Source organism: Grus americana, chromosome 11, assembly GCF_028858705.1.
Source record: "Grus americana isolate bGruAme1 chromosome 11, bGruAme1.mat, whole genome shotgun sequence".
NCBI classification, from domain to species: Eukaryota; Metazoa; Chordata; class Aves; order Gruiformes; family Gruidae; genus Grus; species Grus americana.
This window is the reverse complement of record NC_072862.1, coordinates 22,191,495-22,219,111: the sequence shown is the minus strand read 5'-3', so window position 1 is coordinate 22,219,111 and position 27,617 is coordinate 22,191,495. Positions and strand designations below refer to the sequence as shown.

At 39.8% G+C, this 27,617-nt stretch overlaps 1 protein-coding gene across 2 annotated transcripts; it reads left to right on the top strand.

Moving 5' to 3' along the window:
- Window positions 1-3,585: 3,585 nt before the first annotated feature.
- RAB43 (RAB43, member RAS oncogene family) lies at window positions 3,586-23,750 on the top strand. 2 transcript variants are annotated; one of them, XM_054838131.1, is made up of 3 exons: window positions 3,586-4,243; window positions 14,077-14,254; window positions 15,174-23,750. In XM_054838131.1, the coding sequence occupies exons 1-3, from the start codon at window positions 4,028-4,030 to the stop codon at window positions 15,425-15,427; spliced, it is 648 nt and encodes a 215-aa protein (XP_054694106.1). In that variant the 5' UTR covers window positions 3,586-4,027; the 3' UTR covers window positions 15,428-23,750. The 2 variants fall into 2 exon arrangements, with proteins under 2 accessions (XP_054694106.1, XP_054694105.1); XM_054838130.1 differs by having other exon boundaries at window positions 14,071-14,254.
- Window positions 23,751-27,617: the final 3,867 nt, after the last annotated feature.

The window sequence follows — 27,617 nt, the reverse complement described above, 5'->3', positions numbered from 1 at the left end:
CATCCATTTGTTGGTCAGCAGCTTCCTTGTAACTTGACAGTTTCAATGCCACTTGCGCTAGTACAGTAAGAGACCACCAGGGCAGAAGCAAAACTTTGGCTAGAAGAGGTCACAAGCAATACAAGGTCTAAGTGGCATCATTTTTCCAGACTCCAGGAGTCTTCGAAGTGCTGCGACCGCTCAGCTTTAAGGGACAAATGTCTGACTCTGGAAAAAATGAGCATGTAATGCTCTCCAGGAAAAACCCATTGTAAAACTGTGGGGCTTCCCAAGTAATCATGATTCTCACCATTACCTGAAAAAGCATCTCTATCTATATGCTGCTCCCCAATTACTTCTCACACAGAATACAGACATATAGATATGGAAAAGAAAGGCTGACATGGTCAGCAAGAATATCTGTTGACTAGAGACACTCCTCAAAATGCCCATTCATTTGCCTTGGCCCTCTGCAAACAAGTTAAAAGGTCTATACCCCATCCACAGAGAGGACAAAACTTTGTCTTTCCTGTAAACACTAAACACTCAGGTAACTTTCCTAATTCTCTTTCTGCTCAAAAAGGCTTTAGAACATTAACAGATGAAAAGTAAACCTACTAACCTTTTACCTGGCAGCCATCAGCCACTGCTAAACTTTAAAGAGAAAGTCCTGGACACAAATATGCTTAAATCAGCATGTCCTTCATTTTAGACTGAATTACTAAATAGTATATTATTACAAAATTCTTCTGGTTAAAATTCAGAACAATCAATTTTGTAAAAGAACACAGCCCTTAATACCGCAGGCTGCATTGCTCAGCAGACCCAAACAGATAGCCTTACCTGTGGTAAACTGAAATCTAAGACTTCTTCAAGATAACCTCACATTGTCTGGAACTACAAAGCCAGAGCCCACATGATTACAAACATAGGTAAATTCTTAAAGAGTGAAAGTATTTAATCTCAAACAATACAAAAATATTAGAAGATGGGAAGAAGAGCAGTTTGCTCTCATAAACTCAAGAGCCAGAAAATATGTATGATTTAATATGCACAACCAAGAATTTATGTATCAAATACATGGGGCCATGTCAGGCAATGGTGAGTATGGGAACATGATTTTAAGACTTTAAAAAAAAATACACAACAAATAAGTAGTTCTTATTTTGTTTATATTATATTTATTATACAAAGTAAACATTTAACTACTTAGCAGATATCTCTTTTAAAAAAGAAAGTACAATATATTACTTTTGTGTCTAGAAGAAATCATTCCATTCAAGCTGACTCAGCTGTAAAATTAGCAGGTTATAAAGCCATTAAGAACTACAGATGCTTAAACATTCTTTTAACCAAAATCTAACCAAAGATAATTTGTACCACAAATTTGGAGTGTTAACACATCAAATAATATGCCTGCATTATAAATACAAGGAGGAAATGTTGAACTTTGCTGAAAAAATTATTTTGGAACACAGTATAAACAATGTACCAACAAAGCTGTAAGTCAAGTCATCTTGGTTCTCATGAACCATTTTGGCAATTGTTCTATATCCACACTGGAAGTTATTAAGAATTAATGCTTCCTACTGCATAGAATTACAGTAATCTATAAACTTATTGAGTCATTGCATAGTTACAAAATTTACTTTGAACGCCTGCCCTCTGCTCCATCAACTAGTGCTGCAGAAGACTGGGTAATGTATTTTAGGACTCCTCCTTGTGTTTTTTCAGTGTTTCATATGGGATATATTTATTTAGAAGGTCAAAACTTAATTAATTTGCTTTGTAACTCCAAATCTCAAACAGCTGCTTTGAAATATAATGCAGTCTCACCACCCAAATACCACTATCCCATGTGGAAATTGCAAGCAACCTTGCACCTGTAGCAAAGGCTTTCCAGCTCAATCCCTTTGTTACAGTTGAAATTTAGCTTCTCTTGTAGCACTGTGTTAGCCGAGTGAAAAGGAAACCGTGACTAAGGCCAGTATAGAGGGTCTTCTACCACGTTTTGGTACTGTTTTCTAGAGTAGTGCTAGTAGAGAGACTACCACTCCCTACTAGAGAGTGTTTTCTAGCACTCCCTACTCTACTCTTCTCTGATGAATGACTCTCAAATACAGCCAGATACAAACCGGAATTGACTCAAACCCATTTTGTTTTTCCTGATCTTTGCATGAAACAGGTGTTAACACCAATGGTGACTGGGGATCAAAGACAGACAAGCATTTTAACATTCAAACCACTATTTACAGCTTTCACAACTTGAGAGAACTAATGAGATCCCTCACACAAGCATAACATGACAATTCATGGGTTTTATTTGGGGAATTCTTGGTTTTAGAAGCAGTTAAAGGCTCATGATGACAAGCAGCAACAGTTTGAAAAAAAGTTTGTAATGATCTAAAGCAAGGACAATGGAATACCTGGTTTATAGCTATCTTCATGGAAGTGGTACCTTTATTTTTCCACTAAAATAAGATCTTATAATTAATTCTAAATATTAAAGACTGACATATCTAGCAATGTTTCTTCCTAAACAATCTAAATTCCCTGAAATGCTTTGCTCAGCCACCGAAAACATAAAAAGTGCTAATCAACACGAGAGCATATGCACAGTGGTGTCTTATTTCCTCTTAAACACTTTTTCTGTCCTGGTTGATCAATACCCTAGAATTCAGTGGCCTGCTTAATTCAGAGTTGCAGGCTACCAGGAACAGAAAGCTTTTTTTCCCAGCTTGACAGAGTGCTTGTATCTCTGCTCTTGCTGGAAGGTTACCATGGATTGCCAAAAATATATATGGAGACTTGAAAAGGAGTAAGCATGAAGCCGCCCAAAATTGCATTGATTTGGAGCAATTCAAGACAGGCTGGCCTGATTGGTCTATGCTGGCTCAGTCATAAATCAGGTTGTTCTCCTTCTGCAGAACTACTTATTGGAAAATTTAATTCTCACTCACTGCCATTAAACAGCTTCATTTCACAATTTTGTCATTTGAGACTACAAGGATGGAATTTAGCAAATCTGTCTTACAAAGAACAGACTAACAAAATGTGCTGTGTCAGAGTATTTTATTAGTAAAGCTGTTTTTTATTAGCATCTGGACTCACCATATAATCTAAAGGAGAGTACCTATTAAACAGCAGTTTGTTTTGTAGATAACCCAGGTAGCAGTTAAAACACAAATAATTCCAGACTGCTGATACACATATCTCAATACACATAACCAGTTTGTGATGCAATATATAATCACACATACACACATGCCTCTGTAATACACGTAGCATGATGTTAACAGTTTTAAAGACGTGTCTGAGCTGTGCAGCACCTTGCAAGGGTGAAAAACCATAGCCCTGAGCCTTGACTTGCAACTCTGGAAACAAACCACACCCCAGCTCAGACCTGAAAATGAAAAGCCAACAAGGCAAATCAGCTGCACTTCCTGGATGACTTAATGGTAATTGCACCTGTTTATTTCTATGTGCCAGTAACTGTAAAAGATATCAGAAGGAATAAATCACAAAAATATGTCACTCCAGCAAGAACATGGACAGATACTGGCATGTGCAAGTCCTCCAGGCAGGACTGGGGCACTGGTAGTGATTAAAGGCTCATCAGTGCCACTTAACGACAGCTGACTAACGCACTTGTTTGCCCACACACGATGGTTTATGTCGGACCGCAACCCGAGCAGGCCCCGCGGGCACCGGCCCACCGGAGGACCTGCCGGCAGCCCCACGGCCTACGGCGGTCGGCCGTAGCGAGCCGGGTGCACCCCCCAGCCCCTCCCGATCCGGGCCGCCAGCAAGGCAGGCGCGTTGCCCCAGGCGGTAGCCGAGCCTGCGCTCGACCCTGCCGCCAGCCCCACAGCCGCTACGGCCGCGGGCGGGGATGCACGGCCTGGCCGCCACGGCTGCGGGCGGAGAGAAGGAGGGGACGGGCAGGAGGCGGGCCCAGCGCTAGGCCTGGAGCGGCGGGGGGCGGCGGGCGCTGCGCAGAGCCCGGCTCCCCTCGGCGGCGGGCGGAAGGCCGGAGGGCAGCAGCGCCATGCCCGGCCCGGCGGCGCTGGGGGCGGCGGCGGGGCCTGACGCGGAGGAGAGCTATGACTTTCTCTTCAAGCTGGTGCTCATCGGGGATGCCAGCGTGGGCAAGACCTGCCTCGTACAGCGCTTCAAAACCGGGGCCTTCGCCGAACGCCAGGGCAGCACCATCGGCGTGGACTTCACCATGAAGAGCCTAGAGATCCAGGGCAAGCGGGTGAAGGTGAGCGGAGCGGCGGCCCGGGGCGGAGGGAGCGGCCCGGTACCCCGCCGCTCCGGTTCCGGGGCTGGCGGAGCGGGCGGGGAGCTGTAGCTCACCTCCCGGCCCGCCCCCGGTGCTCCGGGGCGCGGAGCTCCGGGCCGGCACGGCCGCCGAGGTGCCGGGGGGGGCCGTCCGGCCCTAGCCCGACTGCTGGAGGAGGAGGAGGTGGCGGCGGTGGCGAGACGGTGGCTGGCAGCTAGCTGTGCCGCCCGTCCGGGGTGCCCCGCCTCGGGGCAGTTCCTACTGCCCGTGCCCCCGTCCCGCTGCTGACTTGTCCGTGCGCTGCTGCTCTGCTTGGAGGAAGAGCTGCTCAGCCCCGGTGCCGCCTTCCTGAACAGCTCCCGCGGGCGGGGAGGGACCAAGCGCCTATATTAACTTGTTTTGCAGCGGTGGGATCAGCTGTGCAGCCGCAAGCCGGACTGGTTCCTCGTTAGCACCACGCCAACGCTGCTAAAAAGCCCCATTGCAAACCCGTGCTTCAGGACGCGCTCTGCCTGCGTTGTGCTCTGCCTGCAGCACCCCTCGTTCCAGGCAGGCTTCTGGCCATGGTTTATTTACAAGCGAGAAGGAACCTCATCTGGACTGTCATGTTTTCAGAAAGGGATGTAGTACTGGCAGATTGAGAGAAGCTGAGGGAGTGGTTGTTAAATGAGGCACACTTAAAAGTTATCTTAAGATGCTGTTTATAGCATGTCTCAGAAAGCACAACTTTTATAGTTCTTCTCAAGCCAGAACAAATCAGCCCTAAATTTGACTTCTGCTTTTCTTACGCTGGAGAAAATCAGCTAGTTATGAGCTAGAAAGAGACATTTACCCAGTGGAAATATCCTCAGACTCACAGTGGCACGTATTCCCTACAGCAGTCTGGCCTCTGAGCACAGAAGCATGATCAAACAGGAGGGAAAGCGGTGTAAGGCACCTGCGGTTTGTAGCAGGCTGCTGGGATAAAGCCCTTTGCCAGCCCCCTCCAGAATGGAGTCATACAACTATCCTTACCTATCCCCAGTGGGACTAAGAACTTAATGCAGTCACTGCTTGGGAAAGATTATGGAACCGTAGAGTTTTTGAGATGAAAGGTGACACAGAAATATGGTAATTGCACTTGAATTTTGGTCTGTGTTTACCAAAGTAGATGTCAAAGTCCTCTATTGTCTTTTTCTTACAAATTAACTTTGGTGAACAGAATATTAAGCAGAGTAAGTTACAGAAGATGGAAGAAATGAAGGCTCATATTTTAGGAAAGGAGGGGGATCAGAAGTTCCACACCTAGCCAAGGTGTTTAGTTCATTATACCTTTTCCTACCATGTATAGCTGGGTTTGCAGTTGAAAAGGAAGCTCACATTTTCTGACTGTGCTATTAGTACCTCTTCTGTGCTTTCCTTAGAAGTGGGGTTTCTCCTTTCAGATTGACCTGGCTCCATTTAAATGCCAGGCACACAGAAAGTGACAAATGTGTCTGGTCCTGGTGCCAGGGGTCTAAGCCACAGCTGTCAGGAGTAGGGGAGCACTAGCCCGGGAAATAACCCAAACTTCCTAGGTATGCTTTTCATATTGTCAGTACTTACACCTGAATACTCCAGTATTAGTAGTCAGTCTGTAACAAAACCTGTGAATTATTTCTAAGTATTTTACAAAAAAACAAGTAAGAAAATACAAGCTCTTGAGGCTTTCTTTTTCTTTGGATTGTTCTGTACTTCCACTAAGAAAAAAAATTAGGGATGCAGAGATTGAAGAAGAGTATTTTAAGCATTACTTCAGGCAAATTAATCTAGCATTGTTGCTGATTTACCTTACAGACATTTTTGTTAGCTGCTGACTCAGGGACACAGCTAGAATATGAAAACAACTGCGTGGAGTTTTTTTGTTTGGTCTGGTAAGGTGTGGGTTGTATGCGAAGTTTTAAATTCCAGTCAGGCTTTTCCAGCTGGATTGAGATTTCAGAGCAGTCCATCTGATCTAGCTGATCTAGTTCAGCATGTTATAGGAAATAGAAGGCAAGGAGGCATTTTATTATACTTTTGTGAGCTCCCTTACAGAGTAGGGAAATAAATTGTTTCTATCAGGTGTGTTTATCTTGCAGAGTTCACAAATTTGGTTTTGGTGGAGATTACAGTGGTTCTAGGAGGAGTATTTTAGCCATCTGAACAGAGCATATCCTAGCCCTTCAGTAAACAAGCCTGTACATGTGCTCTGCAAGAGATGCACTGTGTTTCTCATTGTTTGTGTCTCAGTCACATGAGACATACTGTGTTTTAAAAGAGTTTGAGATAAATTGTTGATTGGGATGCCTCAAATCAAGAGATGTTTAGGACAAGTTTGACCTTACAAAAGCATGCCAGGTGAGTCTCTGCACTGCTCCAATTTCATTATGGGTTTATGCTACCCAAGACAGTATCTTCATAAGGAATGCAAAGGCTTATTTTCTTCTTAGCAAATGGTGCAGGAATAAGAAAATTCCCATTTTTATAATGTTGTATAAGCTCATCTTTAGATGTTCCTTCAGAACAACAGTGTGTACAAAAAAAAAGTCCCACAGAGCTTTTGAATAGTACTCGCTCTGCATCCCCAGTAGCCTAAGCTTCACTTTTAGTCAGGCTGAGGGTAGTATTACAACACAACTGAGGGAGTATGAATCAGACACTTATTTTGAAATTGAAACAAACATTTTAAGGTTAATTGTGTTAGTGTCCCTTTCTGTTTAAAGCTTCAAATGTTGTCATTACAGTTATATAATGTTTCTGAAACATTTGGCACCCAAGGATTTTAAGTCTCACTTCCTGCATTTTTATTGGATAAGGGAAAAGAAGCATTTTGGGATACTAAAGGTTAAGGTTCTGCAAATAATTTTTTTTTTTTTAACTCAGGGCTTTCCTTGCATCTTAAAGCTGTATTCTTTCAAGTGTCTCAAATGATCCTTCGTACACTGCTGCTTCATCAGCTACTGAAGCTGACTAAACTTCATATATAAAGAGACGTTAGTGCTTGAGAAAGGACCTGTTCAGGGACAGTCCTGATTACTGTTTTATTTCTAAAGAGAAAGCTTCAATTAAGCGCTAGTATCATAAGCGTCCCCAATAAGTGCTAACCCTGACTTGCAGAGATTTACCACTTCTATAGAAGAAGATGTAAGCTTGTCTGTGCCGTCCAGTCTTCTGTTTCTCTTGTTCTTTCTTTAAGATCTCCAATTTCAGTTTGAGGTATTGTCCAGTGGTACTGTACAAGGCAGTTGCCTCTGGGACATGCTGTTGTGAGCCATGGGCTCTTGGAGATGTTGGAGCTAAAAGGCAGGCCGCATGGCATGAAGCCAGGCAGGGATTTGGCAGATCTAGCACACTGAGTTCTAATGGAACTTCAAAGTCACAGCTACCTGTGATGACCACCTAGATTTTTATCGCAAAGGCAAATTCTGACTAGCGTATATCCAGAATTTTTCCCCCTCAGCTTTATGAAATGTCTGCAGTCTGTCTTCATTTTAAAAAAATAATGCTGTAGTATATGCTGTTTAACAGGTTGAAATTGTGGCATATTATTCTCTATGAAATACATCCTTCTTAGCTGGCTAAATCCCAGAGTACAGGCTGTAGTTCCCAAAAGTTGTGGTTGCTGACTCAACGTATAGTGATTGAAGTCCTGTTGATAAAATAATTACTTGTTCTTTGAATGATAGAAAGAATCTGGCAAACAGAACAAAAATGTTTTATAACTGTTATATCAGAAAAGATATTTATAAAACGGTGGAACTAAGATTTTACATAACGATAGGCAAGGACATTCCTAAGACCAAGTCTACAAATTGTGATTAGTAACAACAAAATTCCTTTTCTTTTGATGAATTTCCTCCTGTGACCTGCTAAATTAATTGGGTATCTTTACTGTCTACTTTATGCTGTCATTTCATAGTGTTTTACACGTACTGAATATTTTTTTCCTTTATGCCATAGTTTTTCTGTCTCTTACTGTATCAGAAAGCAGCAGGAGAGAAGAACATTTGAAAACAAACACATTCCTTTTGTAACAAATACTTCTTTATGTATCATTGCACTTTTCAATTTACAAGCTTTTTCAGCCCATATGATATCAAGATTCTTGGCTTTTATTCAGGCCTCATGACTGTAACTATATTCCTTTCGGAATGGTTCAAAATGTAAGGTGTCATTATCTGGCCAAATTGCAAGTAATTATGACTTGTTAACTGTCTTGTCTCCTGACTGATGTATTTAATAACATTACTAAACAAATACAAATGAAGCTATTGATTATTTCATGGAGGCAAGATTCTTTGCTATCCAGAGGAAAGCATAGCTCTCTTCTCTGTCAGCTACTTTGACGCTCATAACACCAGAGCAAACAGGAATGCTGCATTCCCAGTAAACAGGGATTCCTCATTCCCTGAAAATTTTGTAGGGAAACAACTGAGTGGAGCAGTTTATCTTAACTGTTCTGTGTATGAATGTTAAATTGAAATAGATTGTCATACAGATGTTAGTTTTGTTGGTTTTGGCAAAAACTGTATAGATTAAGTTGCAAGATTGTTTCAGTAAGACTTTTTAGGAGCAAGTGTTGTGATTTGCCAGTGTACAGAAATGTATTGTTTCCCATTTGAGATGACAGGATTTAGACACAGTCAGTTGGTTAAGAATCATTTAGCACAGTCTTTGGATCCACCATTTCAGCACCAGAAAGTTTTATGGAAGTTGCTATATTTTGAAGAATTCACAGCACAAAAGTGACATTTCTATCTTAAAGGAAGGTATCAGCTATAGGATGTACTTAGTTATTATTAATGCTGCTTCACAGGCAAAAGTAAACCTGAACTCCCATGATACTTTAGAAGAATTGGGAAAGTACTTAATAAATTATGTAGAAAGTAAGGGAGGGAAAAATTATTTAACATGTCCTGAGGCCATTTGTTAAGCATTAACCTTTGATAAACAATATGTTTATCAATGCAAGCACAATCCACATCAAACCATTTGCTATTACTGGTTTACTATGCTCTTTGGTCAACCTGTCACTCGCCATTTTCAATACTGTGTCTGTTTCTATATTTGAAACTGCTTTCTTTAAGTCTAATCACACATCCCTGAATGATCTTCCAGACACCCACCATAAATTTTACCACATTCTGTTTTCCTGCTTGCATCATGTTGAAACATCCCTTATTTCAGTTTTTCTCTGATGTCTCTCATTTTCCCATCATGTGCCACTGTGAAAAGCCTGGCTCGGTCTTCCTGATAGGTACTGGACAGCAGCTAATAGGTCATCTCAAATCCCTCTCCCATGCCAAACAAGCCTGCTTCCCTCAGACTCTTCTCACAGGGCATGTACCCTGATTACCTGACCATCTTGATGGCCCTCCACTGAATGTGCTCTTCTTTCTTGTACGGGGGGCCCAAAACTGGACACTGTATTTTAGTTGGAATATAGTAAGTGCCGAATAATGGGCAATAATCACCTCCCTCGATCTACTGGCTTCACTCCTGTCAATGCAGCTCAGGATGCTGCCAGGACACGCTGCTGGCTCCTGTTCAGCTCCCTGTCTGCAAAGACCCCCAGGGCCTTTTCAGCACAGCTGCTCCCCAGCCAGTCAGACCCCAGCTTGCATCCTTGTGGGGGGTGACTGACATACTCCTTCCCAACAGGAAAAGATGGATAAGCAAATATGAAAAGATGTTTAAAACTTTGTCTAATGTATTTATGGAAAGCTCCAATTCTATGGTGATTATATGGAGTCATGAAAAAATCTTACAGGAGTTAATAGTTGGTTTAGCACTTTGCTATTCAGTACCAGCCAGTACTAAGGGCTCTGCTGTCCAAAAAATTCAAAGCTAAAAGCAGATCAAAATAACCAGCTTTTGTAAGTAAATGGGCATTCAACAGTGAAACAATTAGCACAAGAAAGGTGGCTCCTTGTCTTTGTTCACTTAGGGTAGTCTGTCATATTCCTTCTGAACAATGGGTATTTATTCTCTGTTCTTTATCCTGTCCTCATTTGTTACTAGAGATGGTCCCCCTGAAGGCCTGCTGCCAAGCTCTTATTTCATAGGTGTTTTTGCTGAGTATCCTCAGATGAGTTTAACACAATTCTCCAGCAATCCCAACTTCTCTCTATCTTTCTTAAACAAAAATTGTTTTTAAAGTAATTACAAAATCAGGAATTGCTTAAAAAGGTTACTAGGTGACAGGCATGGCTTCCATCACATTATTTACAAAGCTGAAGTGCTTAAATCAAAGAAACAAATAATTAAGAACTCTGTGTCATATACAGCATGTGTGATACATTTATACAATGCAAAAGAATAAATGATTGTATCTTTTTTTTATAACCTGTGGCTAGTAGAGTTCATTTGGTATTTTGATTTTAACATCTACCTTATATTGAGGGCCTTTTACATGAGAAATACTAAGAGTAAATTTTTTTCCAAAGAATTTGCAATTGTGATTTCTTGTCAAGAGTCACATACTTGTAAATATAGTTTAACAGAGAGACTAAATAAAATTTTTACTATAAAATGGTGGGTTTAATTTATGGTTGTAAATGGTATTGTTGTCATGTTTCCTTTTCAATAGAATTGTCTGAAATGCATCTCTGTACACGTACTGGTGAAAATAGTGTTTACCAGGATCAGAACTGGTATCTTGAATTATTTTTTTTTTTAAATCATATATCAGACTGATTCATGCTATACAGAAATATTTTTCTTAGAGTTTTCTAAAGATGCTGTCAAGCTGTCTTTAGCTATATTTTGCCTTTAGGAATACATCTTCCTTTAACGTAGGTAATCTGGTTTGAAATACTTGCATACTCTGTGTTTGTAGTGTGTGTTCTTAACGATTTAAAGACAGACAGTTATTGCTGTCATGACTGATTCAAGACAACTCTGCCATTGCTCTAAAGGATTGTCTCACCTTCCTCCCTATGCAGTCTGCATGCTTTCAATACCATGTGGCTGCATAGTTAGTGTTAACCCTTCAAATAAAAGGAACCCCCTTATTTTTCAGTTACATCAGTGAATTAAGCTATATGGTGAATCGGATTAACAGGTGCTAGTTTCAATGCAGGGTGAAGGCAAGGATATGCAGCTGGGATGGCAAGTCTTTGATGACAGTATGGTCTTAGTTTGGCTTAAGCCATTAAACCATGCCTGTATTTGACTGACTTTCCCTGAAACAAGTGAGCAGTCACCTGGCTCCTCCTGCCAGCAGGGAACAGTCACAAACAGGTGTGTTGGTATATATGTTTGCAAAGAAGGTATCTGCTTATGGGTCTAATACATACTGTAGTGTCGGCAATGAAAGCAAAACCACAACAAACTGAAGATCGTGTGCTAAGTGATTCAGAGTCCTTACACAAAAGAGGAGTGACAAGTAGGAGAGCACAGGGCCTACCTGGAGGAGGTGAGCTGGGAGGAAGACTGCTGTTTAAGCTCCAGAGAAGGTCAAGCCTGTGGTCTGTGCTGTTCCTGGCAGGACACTCGGGGCTTCAACAACTTTGTACATTCAGTCCTGTGAACACAGACAAAGTAAAAATTTGAGTAAAAAAAATGTGTAGAGGTGCTGTGAGGTCTTGCTGGTGACATTCTGAGGTTGCTCTAGCACTATTGAAAGGCTGTGGAAACTGGGGAGGATGAGAGAAAGGCAAACATTATACTCAACTTCAGAAAGGGCTGGAAGTCCGGGAACTACAAGCTGGTCAGACTCATTTTGGTCCCTGGGAAAATCATGGAGCAGATATTCCTGGGAGAATTAAGTTTTGACCCCACTTTGAGCAGGCAGTTGGCTTTGTCACCTCCCAAAATCTGTCCCAACCGTAATGATTCTATGGAATGTACTTATGCAGAGGTTTTCAAAGTCCAGTATATAGCACCAGGCCCAAGACTGGCTTGCTCAGTCACTCTGCAGGTAAATCACTTTTATTTATACTATGTGAAAAGCGTAAGCTAAAACAAATATTTTTTTTTATTTAAAAAGTTTATAATTCTTCTGTAAGCACAGAATCTCTCAGCCCTCTCCCAAGAGCTGGGTAATCATCATTGCCTTGTTTTGCACTTGACCTAATCACGTATTGAGGTTTAAAGCTACGTAACAGACATAAAGGTCTAATGGGAGACTTGAGTACAGAGAACATCATACATAAACCTGACATGAACTTCCTTGTCTCTAGTAATTGTCTGTTGACTGCTCTAAATCATTATCTGCTCCATTAATAATAATTGCTTTGTGTTTTTCTGAGTCCATTATAGTCCCTTCCCCTTCTCTGAGAAAATTCTTACCATGACTGAGAAGTACTTTTTCATTGGATTGATTCCTTTTAAGCTGTACATATATCATGTAGGATCTAAATGCTTGGTTAGCACAGGAAAGTGATCTGATCAGTACAGCCATTTCCAAAGTGAAAGTTTCTGCTCAAACATGCAGCAGAATCAGAAGGTACAAACAAAATACTAATGTGTAAAAGAAATAAATGGAAAAATTATTCCATATTATTTGGTATAGAACATCACTGGTGCATTGTGTTAAGTTGTTGTCAGCTCTTTACAAGAACAAGGTTCAGAGAGAGGGGAACTAATAAATAACAGGTCCACAATATGGGAAGATTAAAAACTCCAGGAGTATTTGCCTATGTCCTGTCTCAGTTAAGAGGAGATGTAGAATATAAGGAATGGCACAAAAAGACAAGCAGCGGTCTCTCATTTATCATTTGGGGATAGAGGAGTGAAAGTGCAACAGAAGGACAGAAAATACAACATTTATAAAAGGAAATTATTTGTTTTCATTGCTACTATATATTGAAGCCAAGAGCTTTGAAAGATTCAAAAAGAATTAGAGATTTATATGGAGAATGAGAACATCCATAGTTACTTTAGTTAAAAGCTCCTGGAAGATAAGCCATCATGTTCCAGGACGTTAGACAACCTATAAAACAAGAAGATTTAAAAAGATGTTTTCCGTATGAGCAGGATATTGTGTTCGTCCGATCTGAGTTATTTGGCTTCTTCCTCTGGAACATCTAGTACTGAGAACTCAAACCCTGATACTAAACTCATAGTTCCTATGCTGCTGGATTTAGGCAAAAGTATGTAAGCTAAGCATTTCTTCTTCCTGCCCAGATGTAACGTCTGCTCTACCACCTAAAAAAGGACAGGTGACTAGACTGACTAGGTCTTTGACTGACTTTATTGAAACCTAGAATTGCTGCCATTTCTTTTACACATTCTTTTGTACATTATATGTATTCTATATACATGCTTTCAATTGTCACGTATTTCCTCATAAAACAGCATCAGTGCTCTCAGCTGATACTGCCACATCCCACTCCAGTTGTTACTGCCCCTGTGGCAGAACTGACAAAGCCATGTCAGTACCTCAGACAATATGCTAGCGAAAACCCACCTGTAGTTTCAGTGATGCACCAGGTGATGAACTGGAGTGGCTTGGCCGTGGGCTAACATCTTGTTTTGCAAATTCTGCTAGAGAGGCGACAAAGGCGTAGGGCTGGACCCACAAAAGCGATAATTTCATAATCTGCTACAGAAGGATGCATCAGAGCTCACCTGCAGGAACCCAGAGTGTCTCAACTGATGCAGATATAAACTTTGAGCAGCCAAGTGTGAAAAGGTTCTCCAGTGTATATTATTATCCTTAAATCATGAACAAAGGTCTAGAAAAACATGATGCCAGAACATATTATGCGTAAGGGAGATTTATAACAAGGCTATTAAATCAAGTCCTATCTTTTGATTCAGGTTGCTAGCCAGTGTCTCATTGTATGCTTTGTTTTATTTAGTTGCAGATCTGGGACACGGCTGGCCAGGAGAGATTCCGAACTATCACACAGAGTTATTACCGCAGCGCCAATGGAGCAATCTTAGCCTATGATATCAGCAAGAGAGGCTCTTTCCTGTCCATTCCTCGCTGGATCGAGGATGTGAGAAAGTATGCTGGTTCGAACATAGTACAGTTACTGATTGGTGAGTTAAAAACATTAATACCAAGCACTACAGGTTACTGTACAATGTAATTAGTTGCAATACTTAAGATGGCTTATAGATTTATTTTTGGTTGAAGTTAAGATTTATGTAATAGATACGATTGGAAATTTCCCCCCCTTTTTTTTTTTAAGTGCTGATTCATCGAAACAGAAATGTTTTGCTTTGGTTAACTTCTGTTAAGAAGTAGCCAGCTTTGTATCAGAAGCCAGCTTTGAATCCTTTGCCTCTCACTTAACGGAGAACTGCGTACACAAGATTTCCAGGTTCTGAGGTACCACTGCTCTGGAGCTGTTCTCATGATAAGGACCATAAGCTTTCCAGTGCCCAAAGAAGATCCATCATATCAAGCTGACGTGTTTTGGCAAACCAAAACACCCACATACTTCAGCAGATGAGGGATTTCAGAAGGACTTGGGGGCAATCAGGGTTTGTCAGTTCTCTGCTAGAAGTTCTGCTTCCCAGCCCCAATGTTTCTGACTCAAACACAGCTCTTGGGGCCTGTAGACCTGCTAATACAATATTAGTACTATTCTAGATTTCCCTAGGAACCAGCAGACTGCTGGTTTTTTTCACGAAATGGTTTTAGCTTTCATTTCTAGCCCATTTCTCTTCTGTTAAGGTCTACAGCCACCACTATTCAGTTACTGACTTTTTCTGTTCTCTGTATGAGTCATGCAGAAATACAGGTTGGAAGGGGCTTAGGAGGCTATCTAGTCCAACCTCCTGCTCAAAGTAAAGCTAATGTCAGGTTGGTCAGGGCCTCTTCAGTCAGATTTTGAAAATCTCCAAGAATGGAAATTCTGCAGCTTCTCATGGACAACCTGAGAACTTCCTGCTAAATACTTAATCTGACATAAATAGTCATTATAAATTACTTTTTTGTTTCTTTTTCTTCCAGGAAACAAGTCTGACCTAAGTGACCTTCGAGAGGTTCAGCTGGAAGAAGCTCAGAGTCTGGCTGAACACTATGATAATATCATCTGTGCCATAGAGACCTCTGCAAAAGACTCCAGCAACGTGGAGGAGGCTTTTGTGAAGATGGCTACAGAGCTCATGATGAGGCATGGAGGCCCTATGTTCAGTGAGAAGAATACTGACAGCATCAAGCTTGACAGCAAAGACATTGTAGAAGGCTGGGGTTGTGGTTGCTGATATGAGCTAGGTGATATCCCTAACTTTACTGGAATTTAGATGGTGCTTCACCCTAATGCTGAGTAGCACGGTAGCCATATTCTCCTCCTCCTGTGAAACCAGCAATTTTGTAGAAGTTAGACACAATCCTGTTTGCTTTGGTGTCTTATTTTTAAAAAGGGACTCTTGAGAGGTAGTCCTAAAAGTCAAGCCCTCTGAAAAACTTACTCAACACTTGTCCCCACCATTTTCTTTTCTGTAACCTTCATACAAGTTACAAAAGTGGAGGTAACAGCTTTGAACTGGTGATGTGGGGTGGGGAGACAGACGGTTGGGGAAGAGACTGATGCACACCCAAAGTTCTGCAGCATTTAGCATGGGACTGTTGGCAAAGGAGGTCACTTTTGGAATAGGCAATCTTGACAGTGTCTCTTTAAAACCTCAGCACTCCACCAATGACCAGAAAGCGACAGTGTCTTTGATAAAGGTATTTCAAGAGTCAGAATACCCAACATTTTGATTACAGGACCAAATAGCAGTCGCCTGTCCTAGGGCATATGGATTGCTAGTTAGTATTGGAAGGGGCTCAGGTGGGGAAGCCTTCTCTCAGGTTTCATAATATTTTTTTAAGTTATCATTTTAACAAAAAGTGAAATCAGCCTGAGCAATATCATGTGACTTGCTGTCAAGCAGGATTGGACCAGTATAGTTAGTTTAAATACAGCCTTGAGGAGAGAGGGTAGATGCATTTCATTTATTATTGTTTGCACAGTGATAGCTCCCTTTTCCAAGTGGGTATCATTGAGTTTTTGCCCTCAGGTCTCTTAATTTCATTCCATAACTCAAGACTTGCAGCACTGGAAACGGGAACTGGAGAAACCTTGAAATGACTGGTAGCCATGATCTCTTGCCATGTGCCTAGTGGTCATATGCAGGGTTAATTCTGGTCGTACCTTTCACATTACGTTACCAGAGCATTTATTGCATAAGTGGCATAAATGGATTTGGGGTTTGTTTTGCTTTTTTTAAACCATCTCTTTAAATACAATCTGGGCATATACTGGGAAAGAAGACCTCAGAATAGCTGAAAACTGCATGCGTTGCACTTCTTGGTTGTAAGAAACCAGTGTCTTTTTGAGTGATTCCTGCCCAACTTTGTACTCAACTGCTTCCATCTCCCTATCACAAGTTACCAATTGCTTTTCATTTCTCGAAAATACTCAGCTGTTGATCAAAAGTCTATATTGCTAAGTAAAATAGATTTCATAATTCAGCCACATATAGTTGTCTTTCAGATTCAGGTCTGTATTGTATGTTGTAGATGCAGTGGAAGTACTGATGGCAGCAGTCCTCTCTGGATTTACACTCTCAGGCACCTTACAAAAATGAATTTGCAAAGGGAACAGACGCAGGATTATTTTTAACTCCACAGTTAAAGCAAAGGTGTTCAGAGGTAACAAGTGATTTTTGCAACTTGATGCTTTGAGGAAGCTCATTTTCAGAAAGCACCCACTTACTTAAAGTGAAGTCACTTGTCCCTCTTGAAAATCTTGATCAAAAAGGACCTAGATTAGTTTGCTACTAGGGCTACACCAGTTTTTAGCCATTTGACATATCCAGTATCATAAAAATCAGGAAGATTTAAGAAAGGGCTAATGGATCCTCATTTCAATACTATTCATCTTCCTGCAGAAAATATTAAATCATTCTCTGGTTTGGGGTTTTTTTTTAAACTATAAGGTAGATAATTGAGGAGTTACATATGCTTTGTAGCCTGTTTGTTTCTAATCTAAGGCATTAGTTTTCAAGTTTTATAGTTTTAAGAGTGAAAGGGCCTTAAATTTTTCAATTAGTATAGTTTTCACAATTCTAATATTTTATATGGAAGGGCAGGTTGAGCTGCAGTGCTCAGTAGTATTTTTGGATAATTTTCCAGGACATTCCCAGCTCTCCTACATCCAAAGATAACAGGCAGTAAGTGTCCAGCAGTAGCTAGACACTGAAAAAGAGGACTGTCCAAACTCTAGATTTGTTAGTGATTAGCAAACCCTGTATTCTACTCTCAGGAGAAACTGTGAAGACAGTCCAAGCTAAAACTCAGTCCTGATGACTGTTTTTCCTCCTGGTTAGATGGTCCTTAAGATACAGAATACTAGCAAGCATTTGATTTTGTCATGACATGTTATAGTTTACATCTGTAGGTTACAGTCCTACAGTTCTGCATGCTTGAACATGGACCCTCAGATAAGCTCAGCCTCCCACTGTTTGCAGGATTAGTGCCAAATTATTTAAGCCACGCTAATAAAAATTCATACACGTTTAAGAACAGTATTGCTACTACTCAGATTGAAATCAGTAGTTTACATAGTAACTCATCTTAAAACTGGAACAAGATGTGAAATGAACACAAATTCTGCTTCCAATGCAGTCAGTGAATGATTGTGTTTTTACAGTAGGTGAAGCAATAAGGAATTATTGATCCATTTCTTTAGTTTTGAGGTCCGTTTAGTAAACAAGTAGAATGAGGCCAAGCACTATATTTTTCCTTACGATTTGCCCCCCATATATCTCTTAAGCTAATCTTGAAGGTTGAGACTCTGTCTGCAGGTTAGTGTGTTTCAGTCAGAAAACATGAAATACAGTGTCAGTGATTTGTCCACTGTGTTTTCAAGTGAAGGCACCAATTCGGATTAGTTTTCATTGTGCTGTAGAAAACTAAGATTATGGCTTTAACTCAGCTTTGTCTTCTAACTCTTGGCTCTTCTGTGTTGTAGCAAGTGTCATACAAGTTTGCATGCCCTACCTAACTGAACAAAAGGGAACAAAGAGACTGAGGACCTGCTTTATTTTTTCAGGTTAGTAGCAGGTATGAATGACAGTGCTTGGGCTGTCAGTAGTAAAAGTCTATTTCAATTACCAAACCCTTTCTTTGTCTATTAGTAATAGCACAATACTCATTAGACTGATAGCTTCTTGACCAGAAATAAATTAAACAGTAAATTTAACTTAGAGCTTTTCACTCCCTTTCTGAAGACTTTTATTAAATCCGTAATTTGAGTATTAGGAAGACAGTCCTGTTGGTTTAATTCTGGTAATCCTATTGAAACCAAAAGGATACTTGGGTGAAGAGAGTGAGTAGTAATAAACCTGAGATTTATGGGTAAAAACCTCAGTTTCAAATCTTAGGTTACAAATGTGCACTGATGTACATCAAGTGAATAATTCAGTAGTGCATGATCAGAGTTCACAACATAAACATTTGCCAAGAAACCTGTTTACTGGCAGTTGAACATTAACAAGACTATGGTGCAGTAATTGATTTTAAACAGACCTCCTTGGCTGACCACACATTTGCATTAGCATTTACCATTTATATTTGGCAGTACCCAAAGTGTGCAAAATATTACAAAAACACAGAAGGGGACATTGCTCTCTGCCTTGTAACGCTTAGGAGTGGAATGCAGAAGCAAATACTGAAATGAAATCATCAGCAGAACGTAGTTCCCAGGAGCGTGGGCATTGTTAGCCTTTGTATTGATTTTGATTTAAGCTAATTTTATCTCCAGTTACTCATCCAGTCCATCATCATGGATGGAACTTTTACAAATATTTATAATTATGTAAATATAATACCAAAGAAATGTCAGCCCAGAAACCTGATAACATTTGCTTTGCAAAACAAAATTTTTTAAACATGAAAACACTTAACAGAGGAAAACTCCTAGTGATTTTATCACTCTCACTGTACTGGAAAGCAGGTCACTTTTTTGGGGGGGGAACTGCAAAACTAAATGAAGCTCAGCTAATATTGCACAGATTTCTAAGAACTTCATGAAAAGTGGAGCTCCTGCTCAGGTTTTTTTTGCCTTTAAAGAAGATCATATTTATTTGAAGAATAGAGCTGACCGTCACGTGCAATACACATGCATTACTGCAGTAGTACATTACATTATGTATACACTCGCACAGTAACACCCTTAAATAACATACATTGAAGTCTTTCCTTGAGTTGCCCCAGTATATATTGTCCCAATAAGATTTACATCTCCGTTATTTAATCTCATAGTCCCAGCTGGTTGACCTTTTGAATATCTTTTGCCATCTCACGCCAATCCTGAGGAAACTGGGAGGTAAATAACATTATTCATTTCTCTTAATGGGATTATTTTACTCAATGTTATAATGATAGCCTTTTAAAATCAAGATGAATTTATATGTTATTTCATTAATAGAAATTGTTTATCTTTACCTATCCTGCTTCCAAAACATTTCTATATTTACAGATCACTGAAGTGTACCCTGTTGCATTATTTTGTGTAAACAGTGTGCTGGAGGAAAATGAAGTGAGAACAATACCTGCTTTGTGAAACTGAAAAATAAAGTTACTCTCCTTTTGGTATCTTCCAACCTTGGAGAGCGCTCAGTTTAACCCCTGTCAGTCATTCTGTGTGGAGACATCACAGAAACAAACCAGGTTACGGGCAGAGCGTGCAACCAGTAAGCAGGGAAAATCCAAGGAAATGGGAGCGAATGTCTACTTTTTTGTGAAGAGGTAGTTCTCGCATGACTTGCTTTGCCCCAGTACCTGATGATGACCATGTAGCTTGTATTCCCATCCTTGTGGTACAAGAAGTGAGGAAATTAAAGAGCAAGGAAAGGAATCCCAAAGTCTAGGCTAATTACCCTAACCACTTCACTATCCTTTCTCAAGTGACCCTCAGTTGTTTCATCAACTAAAAGGCATTTTACATTTACAAATTTGGCAATAAAAGATGCCACATTATTAACCCATGTAGATAAATAGTTACATTTTATTACAGTTGTATGAAGTATAGTGACTTCAGAGTCACAGAGCAGAGTCCTTTATAATTGGGCTGTTCTCAGATTTGAAAGTTCTTTTCCACACTATAAGAAAAGATCCACAGATTTGGGAAATACTGTCTCAGTTTTATTTTTGTAGTGTCTTTTGGTGCTGATCATCCCACTGAGATTTCAGTTAGAGAACCAGCCTCCTGAGTATCTTAGTTTTTACTGGCCAGGTAACGTTAGATTTCTTTTAACTCTATTGAATTGGGATATAGAGCTATGGAAGCGGCAAAAAAATACCAGATGGAAGCATTTAGTTGCAATCCCCACTGCGTACTTTAGGAAAAAACCCCCAAACTATTCCACAACTAGATGTTCTGATTTCCAGCACAGGTTTAGCCATCTGCATCTTTTTTTATCATTTCATTTTAGTTTACGTGGAAAAGAGCAAGGTTACAAAATCAAAACAAACAAACCAACACAAATGTATGTTTGCTGTGCATGGAATTGTTGCCAGAGGTTAGATAAAAATAGCCAGCATACTCTCCTATCTTGATCTTAGATAGCACTTTTTAATACAACTAAAAAAATGTTAAAGTGCACTTTAAAAATAATTCTTTGAGGCACAAAAGGGTTATGATTTTATTTTACTGTGTCTTTTTTTAACAAGAGTTTCTATTACTTGAATACTGATAAAGGCAGTTACCTGTATTACATTCATAACTTTAGGTGTCACTGAAGACAGACCATGTCAACAATTGTCTTGTTTTTCCATATAAGTCAGCGGCCAGTGGAAAACAAGTGAACAGAGTAACTTCATAAGAAAAAGTGAAGCCTAGAGTAACAGTCAGGGCAGATTTTCTATTTGGTCTGATTAAATGTGTTAGGTTTAATCGATCGTTACTCAGTCCAGAGAAAATACTCTCCTTCCCAAAGGTAAAATAATACACAACACAAATAGTAATAGGTTTTCCTGTTTGCGTTTTGTACAACAGAAGTTTGACTGCTGTCAGTGGACTGCTAAACTAGTTAAGTGCATGGTAACAGAATAGTTTAACATTTGGAGAGCTGTTAAATTGGCTTAAAGCTGTATTTAGAACCTATTCCTTCCATTGTGAGGGGCCAAGTATGTCTCTCTCCCCCAGGACACAATTTGAAAACCTTCAGAAGATCCAAGATTGATAAAAATTTACTGAGGCTCTCTTTACCATTAAAAAAGTCACTTTCCATGTTTCTTTTGCAAGACATTTTTAGACTTTGAGTTACTTCCAATTTGATTATCCAACTGAAGTGCTGACAGAGATTTCTACTTTCTTTCAGCCTCAAACTTAACAGAAAACAGAGGATTAATCTTCCTATCACAAACCACTGAAGGGCCACCAGATAGACTATAACTAGCAGGTTTTTGCACATGTGTAACTATCAATCTCCTGCTCCTGTGACAGTTACTTAATGTCTGTAATATGTGTATATAATACACTGTACTCTGAAATCAATCAAGTCCAGCTTTGCGATCATTAATGCGAGTAGGTAGAGTAGGTCAGGGTGTGGTATTAGGGAGGTACAGCAGCTTCACAAAGCTACTTCTGTTTTAGCTACTTCTGTCTAAGGCTTACCTAGCCCATTCAAAATTTGCTATCACAGCTAAATTACTACAAGTGAATTATTTTCATTTAGCCATAAACATAACATTAAAAAAATTTCCTACATTTATATCTTTTAATTTTAAAGCCTATACTAGGATACTAAGAACAGTAGTCACCTATTTTAAGCTTTCATAAGAACATAAACCTTATCATTGACTACTCTGTAGGAGTTTAAACCTTAATTCCCCCATAAACTCACTCAGACATCTTAAAGTACACGCTATTCAAATGGAACAGCTACCTAAAAGGATCCAAGGTTCTGTAAGTTTTAGCTTAGGGAAAGTACCTTACATATGACCGAAACTGTGACAAGCTAGCAGTTAGACTAGACTTCTAATTGTTCAATCAATACAAAAAAACCTTACAGCACAAAGATTATCTTCTCCAGATAAAAGCAGAGGAAAACATTAAATGAAAGACTGTATTTCCTTAGAAATTGTCTTGTTAAGGCACCTGACCAACATAACCCGTATACTTCCAAAAGCCAGTGTCTTTTCAGTTACCGCTAAGTAGCAGCCTGTTACACTGCACTGTAATATGATGATGAACACCCATTTTTCCTGCAGTAAATTCTATGAGCAATATAGACTCATATGAAGATGTGAGAGAGTGATTTTGGACATCTAAAGGATTGTATGTGAAAACAAGATGAAAGTTTTTGTGTATGAAAGATTGTCCTTTGAACACGGCATGCAAACTTGTCTTGAAAATTTGAAGGTACTTTAAAAGAATGAGTTAAGAGCTGAATTTTCTGAGACATTAAAGCTGCAGACAGATGCCTACCGATGTCTTCAAAAGCATCTAGCTAGCACTGCAAAAAAGCACAAAAGTTGTATGGAACTGGTTTGCACTAAAGGGAAATAGTTGTCAGGAGAAAAAAAATACAGTCATGTGAAAGGCAGAGCATCCTGATTATTACGTATTTCTCATGTTCATTCCCTATTCCAATGCTGTGCGTAAGTAAACATTTTTCCCCTTTATAAATGGTATTAAAGTAGATTCTAAGTGTGAAAAGTAGTTTGATACTTATGAAAATGTATAGAGCATTTTATTTTGTCAAGAGAGTGATAATGTTGATGAGAATAACTTTGCTAATACAGTTTGGTGATGTAATAGAAGAGATTCACCAGATGGAGTTAAGTGTTGGAATGGTGCTACATACACATAGCATTTCAAAACCAGGGGAAGCCAATGGATGAGATGAGACACTGTCCTGCTTGCCAGACATAAAGTACACACAGACATATACTAGCAGAATGTGAATTTAGTTATTTGTAATGCTTTTTAAAGATTTCTATTTTATAAGTCTGCAAGGAGAAATGCTACGATTTTTGACAGTCAGATACGCGCAGTGCTGTCAACCAGCTTTTCCCTCTTTTGTGCCTCACTCACTGATATCTGACTGATACAGAACCCACAACTCCATAGACTAGACAGCATTCAAGTGAGTCTGGCTCACACACCTGTTGGGGAGAAAATAAAAATCTGTAATTCACATTGAATTCATTCATTGCATTCCAAAATTATTTGAGGGGTTTGGATGATAACAGTGTTAAAATTGTTCTGCATTTTCTAAGACAAATCTGTTGCTGTTTTCAAGGTTTCTTCAAGAGATGCAGGCTGTACATTTCTAATCATCAGTAACTACTTTGCTTTTAAACTTTCTTATCACAATACTGACTAGATCATTTGGAATTTGAGGAGACAAGGGAGCAAGCTTGCATACTACAGTAATTTTTTATACTTTACCTTCATCTATTTATGAATTTATTATGAAAAATATTTTTAAACATATGAAACCTGCTTTTTGTTGTGAATTTTAGCAAATTAGTGGATACATTGTACTGTGTATCATTAAAAAGGTTTAATTAAAGTAAACATTTGGCAATTAATGCCTTTTGTTGTTATTTTATGCATGTACCTTGCTATGGTTTATTATCAGAAACAAACCCAAGATTTTAAGAAATTATGTATCTGTTCTCTAGTGCTGTATGGTCTTCAACTTTTACACAAGATACAATCTAATGTACTCTTTATTAAACAAACAGTGCTTGACTCTCTTCCTCTTATCCCTACAATTGCCCATCACTTACATAAATGCATGCACATTAAGTTGTTTCAAATTAGTAAACTCTCCAGCATAACTGGCTGGAAGATGAAGAATGAAAACCAAAGTCCTCAATGTTGGACAAGTGCAAATAACTTTTTTTCAGTGCTTACAATTAAGTGTAAAGAGTATAGTTACAACTGTACCTTCCCGAGGGAACATTTAGATCCTGGATTTTATTTAATTGCTGTAAATTAAACAAAGCAACACCCTTTCTTTTTGCTTGGCTCTTTAATTCTAACATCAGTTAATGAGCTAAGCAGGTTTTTAAAACCTGCCTTTTTGATCAGCAGGAGCCTAATAGTGAGTTACTTGATCCTGTATTCAGTCTGCTACTTCAATAAGATCCTCAGATACCAAAACAGCAATCAGTAGTTTTCCACTAAATGGTCTCGCTCTAAAGCTGGTTCCTTAGGGTGCTGGGTATAGCTCAATACATTAGTTAATCCTCTTATTCTTTACTACTGAAACATTCTGGATGCAACTATAGATGTCACTGGTGTGCACAGTGCTGTAGAGAATCCATCTAAGACATAAATAATGCAAGTGTCATGCTTAACACATACCTACTCTTTGTAGGTATCAACCTTTAGTTTTTGATGTACTTTACATGTGTTCTGCACATCTATAGTACAGTTTCTAAATCTGTCTGGGGAAAAAAACTTAACCAGAAAATACAAAAGGAAAAGCAAGTTGTGAACTCCAAGGCTATGACAGAATACAAAATGTAAGAGTTGATACAAAACTGGGTTTCCTTTAGGTAAGTAAACCCTGTAAAATACATGGCCTTCAAAAGCAAACCAGTGCTTTCACAGCATACCCCAATGATGAGCTAGTCATAAGACACCTTGAATGAACCTTGGAACCTGCCTGTCTTGCTGCTAATAAGGTCTCGCAATATTTCCAGAGCAGAAAGGCCACACACCTGCGTTGATATAACTAACTAGTTTCATAGCTGCTTCCCAGGTCATCTTCCAAAGCACTCTATGACAAGCAGAACACACAACCCTGACTGACGAGGGAGCGAGGTGGGTGGCCAGAATCTCCCCAGACACCCTTGAAAATGTGAACAGGCTAAACCAGTCATAAAATGTTACGCGAACGCAAAAAAACCCCACACATTGAAAAAAACCCAAAACTCTGCTCTGATCTCTGCTGCCTGATCATTTGTGTGTGTGGCAAATTAAAATACGTATCAATAACAGATCTCTTTTGGTAACTTAAATTTTGAATTTAATTTTGGAAAACAATCATGACAACTGTTTAGTTGGCTTATTGTAAGTGCATATGGCAAACAGTTTAAAGGGACCTCTTAGTTGCACTGCTAGGAACCCTTACTTGAATTCTCTAGGAATGTGGAATAGTTTGGATACAGGAGATCTACACACATCAAAACCATTTTTCTTCTCTTGTCAGTGAGATAAACTGAAAAAAATACTCTTTTTTTTTAATAGCCTAATTTCACTGATTATTTTTTCTCCCCATCTATGATCAAGAACTTAGCTATTAAACTAGCAGAAAGCATATTCACAGATACGCTTCCATAAAACAAGCCATGAGAGCCAAGTCCTATTTTAAAATCCATTTCTTATTCTTACCTATACAACAAGTGCTGCTTCTGCTTCAGAAAAAGGTCAATAGGTAAATTTGCAGTAAACCTAGCTAGGTGTTAAACTGAAAGATGTGTTTAGCATGATCTTAGATTCTGATACTGGCTTCTGAGCTTGGCATACAAGAGCAACAAAATGCAAGGAGGAGAACTTTTAATTAAGACAGCTGAGTCTCAGGTGGTATTAATTACACAAAGTAAACCTCTCTTGTCTTTACACAAAGTGAATCTGTACTGATTTATTTTATTTACAGAAGTGACCACAGAATCACTCTTTTCTGAAACTTTGAACGTGCAGGCTGTTTGAGTCAATGTTGAAAACAGGATGTCTTTCATCACCCAAGAGCTCATCCTTTTATAGACAAAAGATTTTAATACAGACTGTGTAAGATATGCAGTGATGCCATACAATAAAGACTGTTAGTACCCATTTCTGTTCAAGCTACAGAACATACAAGCACACCACTGAGTTTTAAAGAAACTCCTGTAATCCTGGCTTCTTGCCCATGACACTGAAGGAAAGAGATTTCTACCTCTTTCAGCAACTACCTTCTGTGTGTTGTGATATTCAGGTCACTTCTTCCATCTTCCTTTAATCCCTGGTGAGACTAGGTGGGGGGATGAAACAGCTACAGTGCACTTGACATAACCCAGCATTCTTGCTTTTAACCACCACAAAGAAGACAGGGTATGTGGAAAGCTAACAGAACCAAAGGTCTGGGCTGGTTCACATACTTTCACTGCCTGTGCAATTAAGTGTAATTTAAAGCCATGCATACCTGTACATGAATTTCAAATGTATTTGCACTTCATAGAAAACTGTATTCAATCATTGCAAAGGTAGATGTCTTGGTGCCACCTCACACAGATACTGTGCTTGGAGCTGCACTCTGAACAATTAATTGACTCAATTGAGATTCAATCCTAGCTGTTGGGAACAAAAATAAGTTACACTGAAAAAGTCAAAGTTTAGCACAATGTTTCTGTGAATCATTTTGTTAGTATTCCTCCCTTCCGTCACCTAGAAACATTTTTTCGAACGAGAAAAAGCTGGCAAAGAGCTGACATTGAAGTTCTGCAAATCCAGAGCTGAGAAAGCACGGCATGATACCCTGCGAGCCCGTCCATCCACTGATGGAACAAAACCCAAACGCTCCAGGGACTTTGAACTGTGCATCCTTTCCACGTTTTACAGAAACAACCTGCACTGTGTCACTTCCATGCCACAGTTGCTTATTTTCTTGCTGAAGAAAGCTCAAACAATTGTCTGTTTTATAAAGCACTGAATAACCCTGAATATAAAACATAACTCTTACTAAAACTGCATAATTCTGATTAATTTGAAACCATTTACAGCAAAACTGCAAGGTAAACATATCTTTCCAAGCACCTGAAAGAGGTTTCAAGAGCACCAAACTCTGAGCTCATCTCTCAGACTCCTGAGGCACAATTTCTCAGTTGCTGACAGGAAAAACTTACCAAGTGCTTTGCAATTGTTTGAAAACAAGAAAGGGTGTGAAGAGAGGAAGCTAAAGTTATGAATGAACACTGTCACCTGCTATTTTTTAAGCATGTTGGCTTTTTGAGGGTCTGCCAAGCCCCTATTACCACTTACCAAGCTGGAGTTCATTCCACGGAGTTGGAGAACTCGAAATACCCTGAGCCTTGGAGAAGTGCGTGGGGACAATCGTTTTGCATTTTACTACTTCTGTGATATGGGGGGTAAGGTAAAAAAAAGAAAATAAAGAACAAAACGGAGGCAGGAGAGGGTCCTTTCCCTCCCCCGCCCAGCTCCACACCTCAGCCTTGAGCGCCGCCGCCGGCAGCCGGGCTGAGGTAAAGCCAAGATGGCGGAGAGCGCCCCCCGCCGCGGGCGCTGAGGGAAATCCGCCAGCCCTCACCTACACCTGGGGAATCCCGTAGCAAACACCGTGGCAGTCTCCATCAGGGGAGGTATCTATCCCTTCGCTTCCCAGATAAATCCAGTTCTTACTGAGACACCCCATACTTGTGTGTTCAAAACAAGGGAGCGTCCACTCTCAC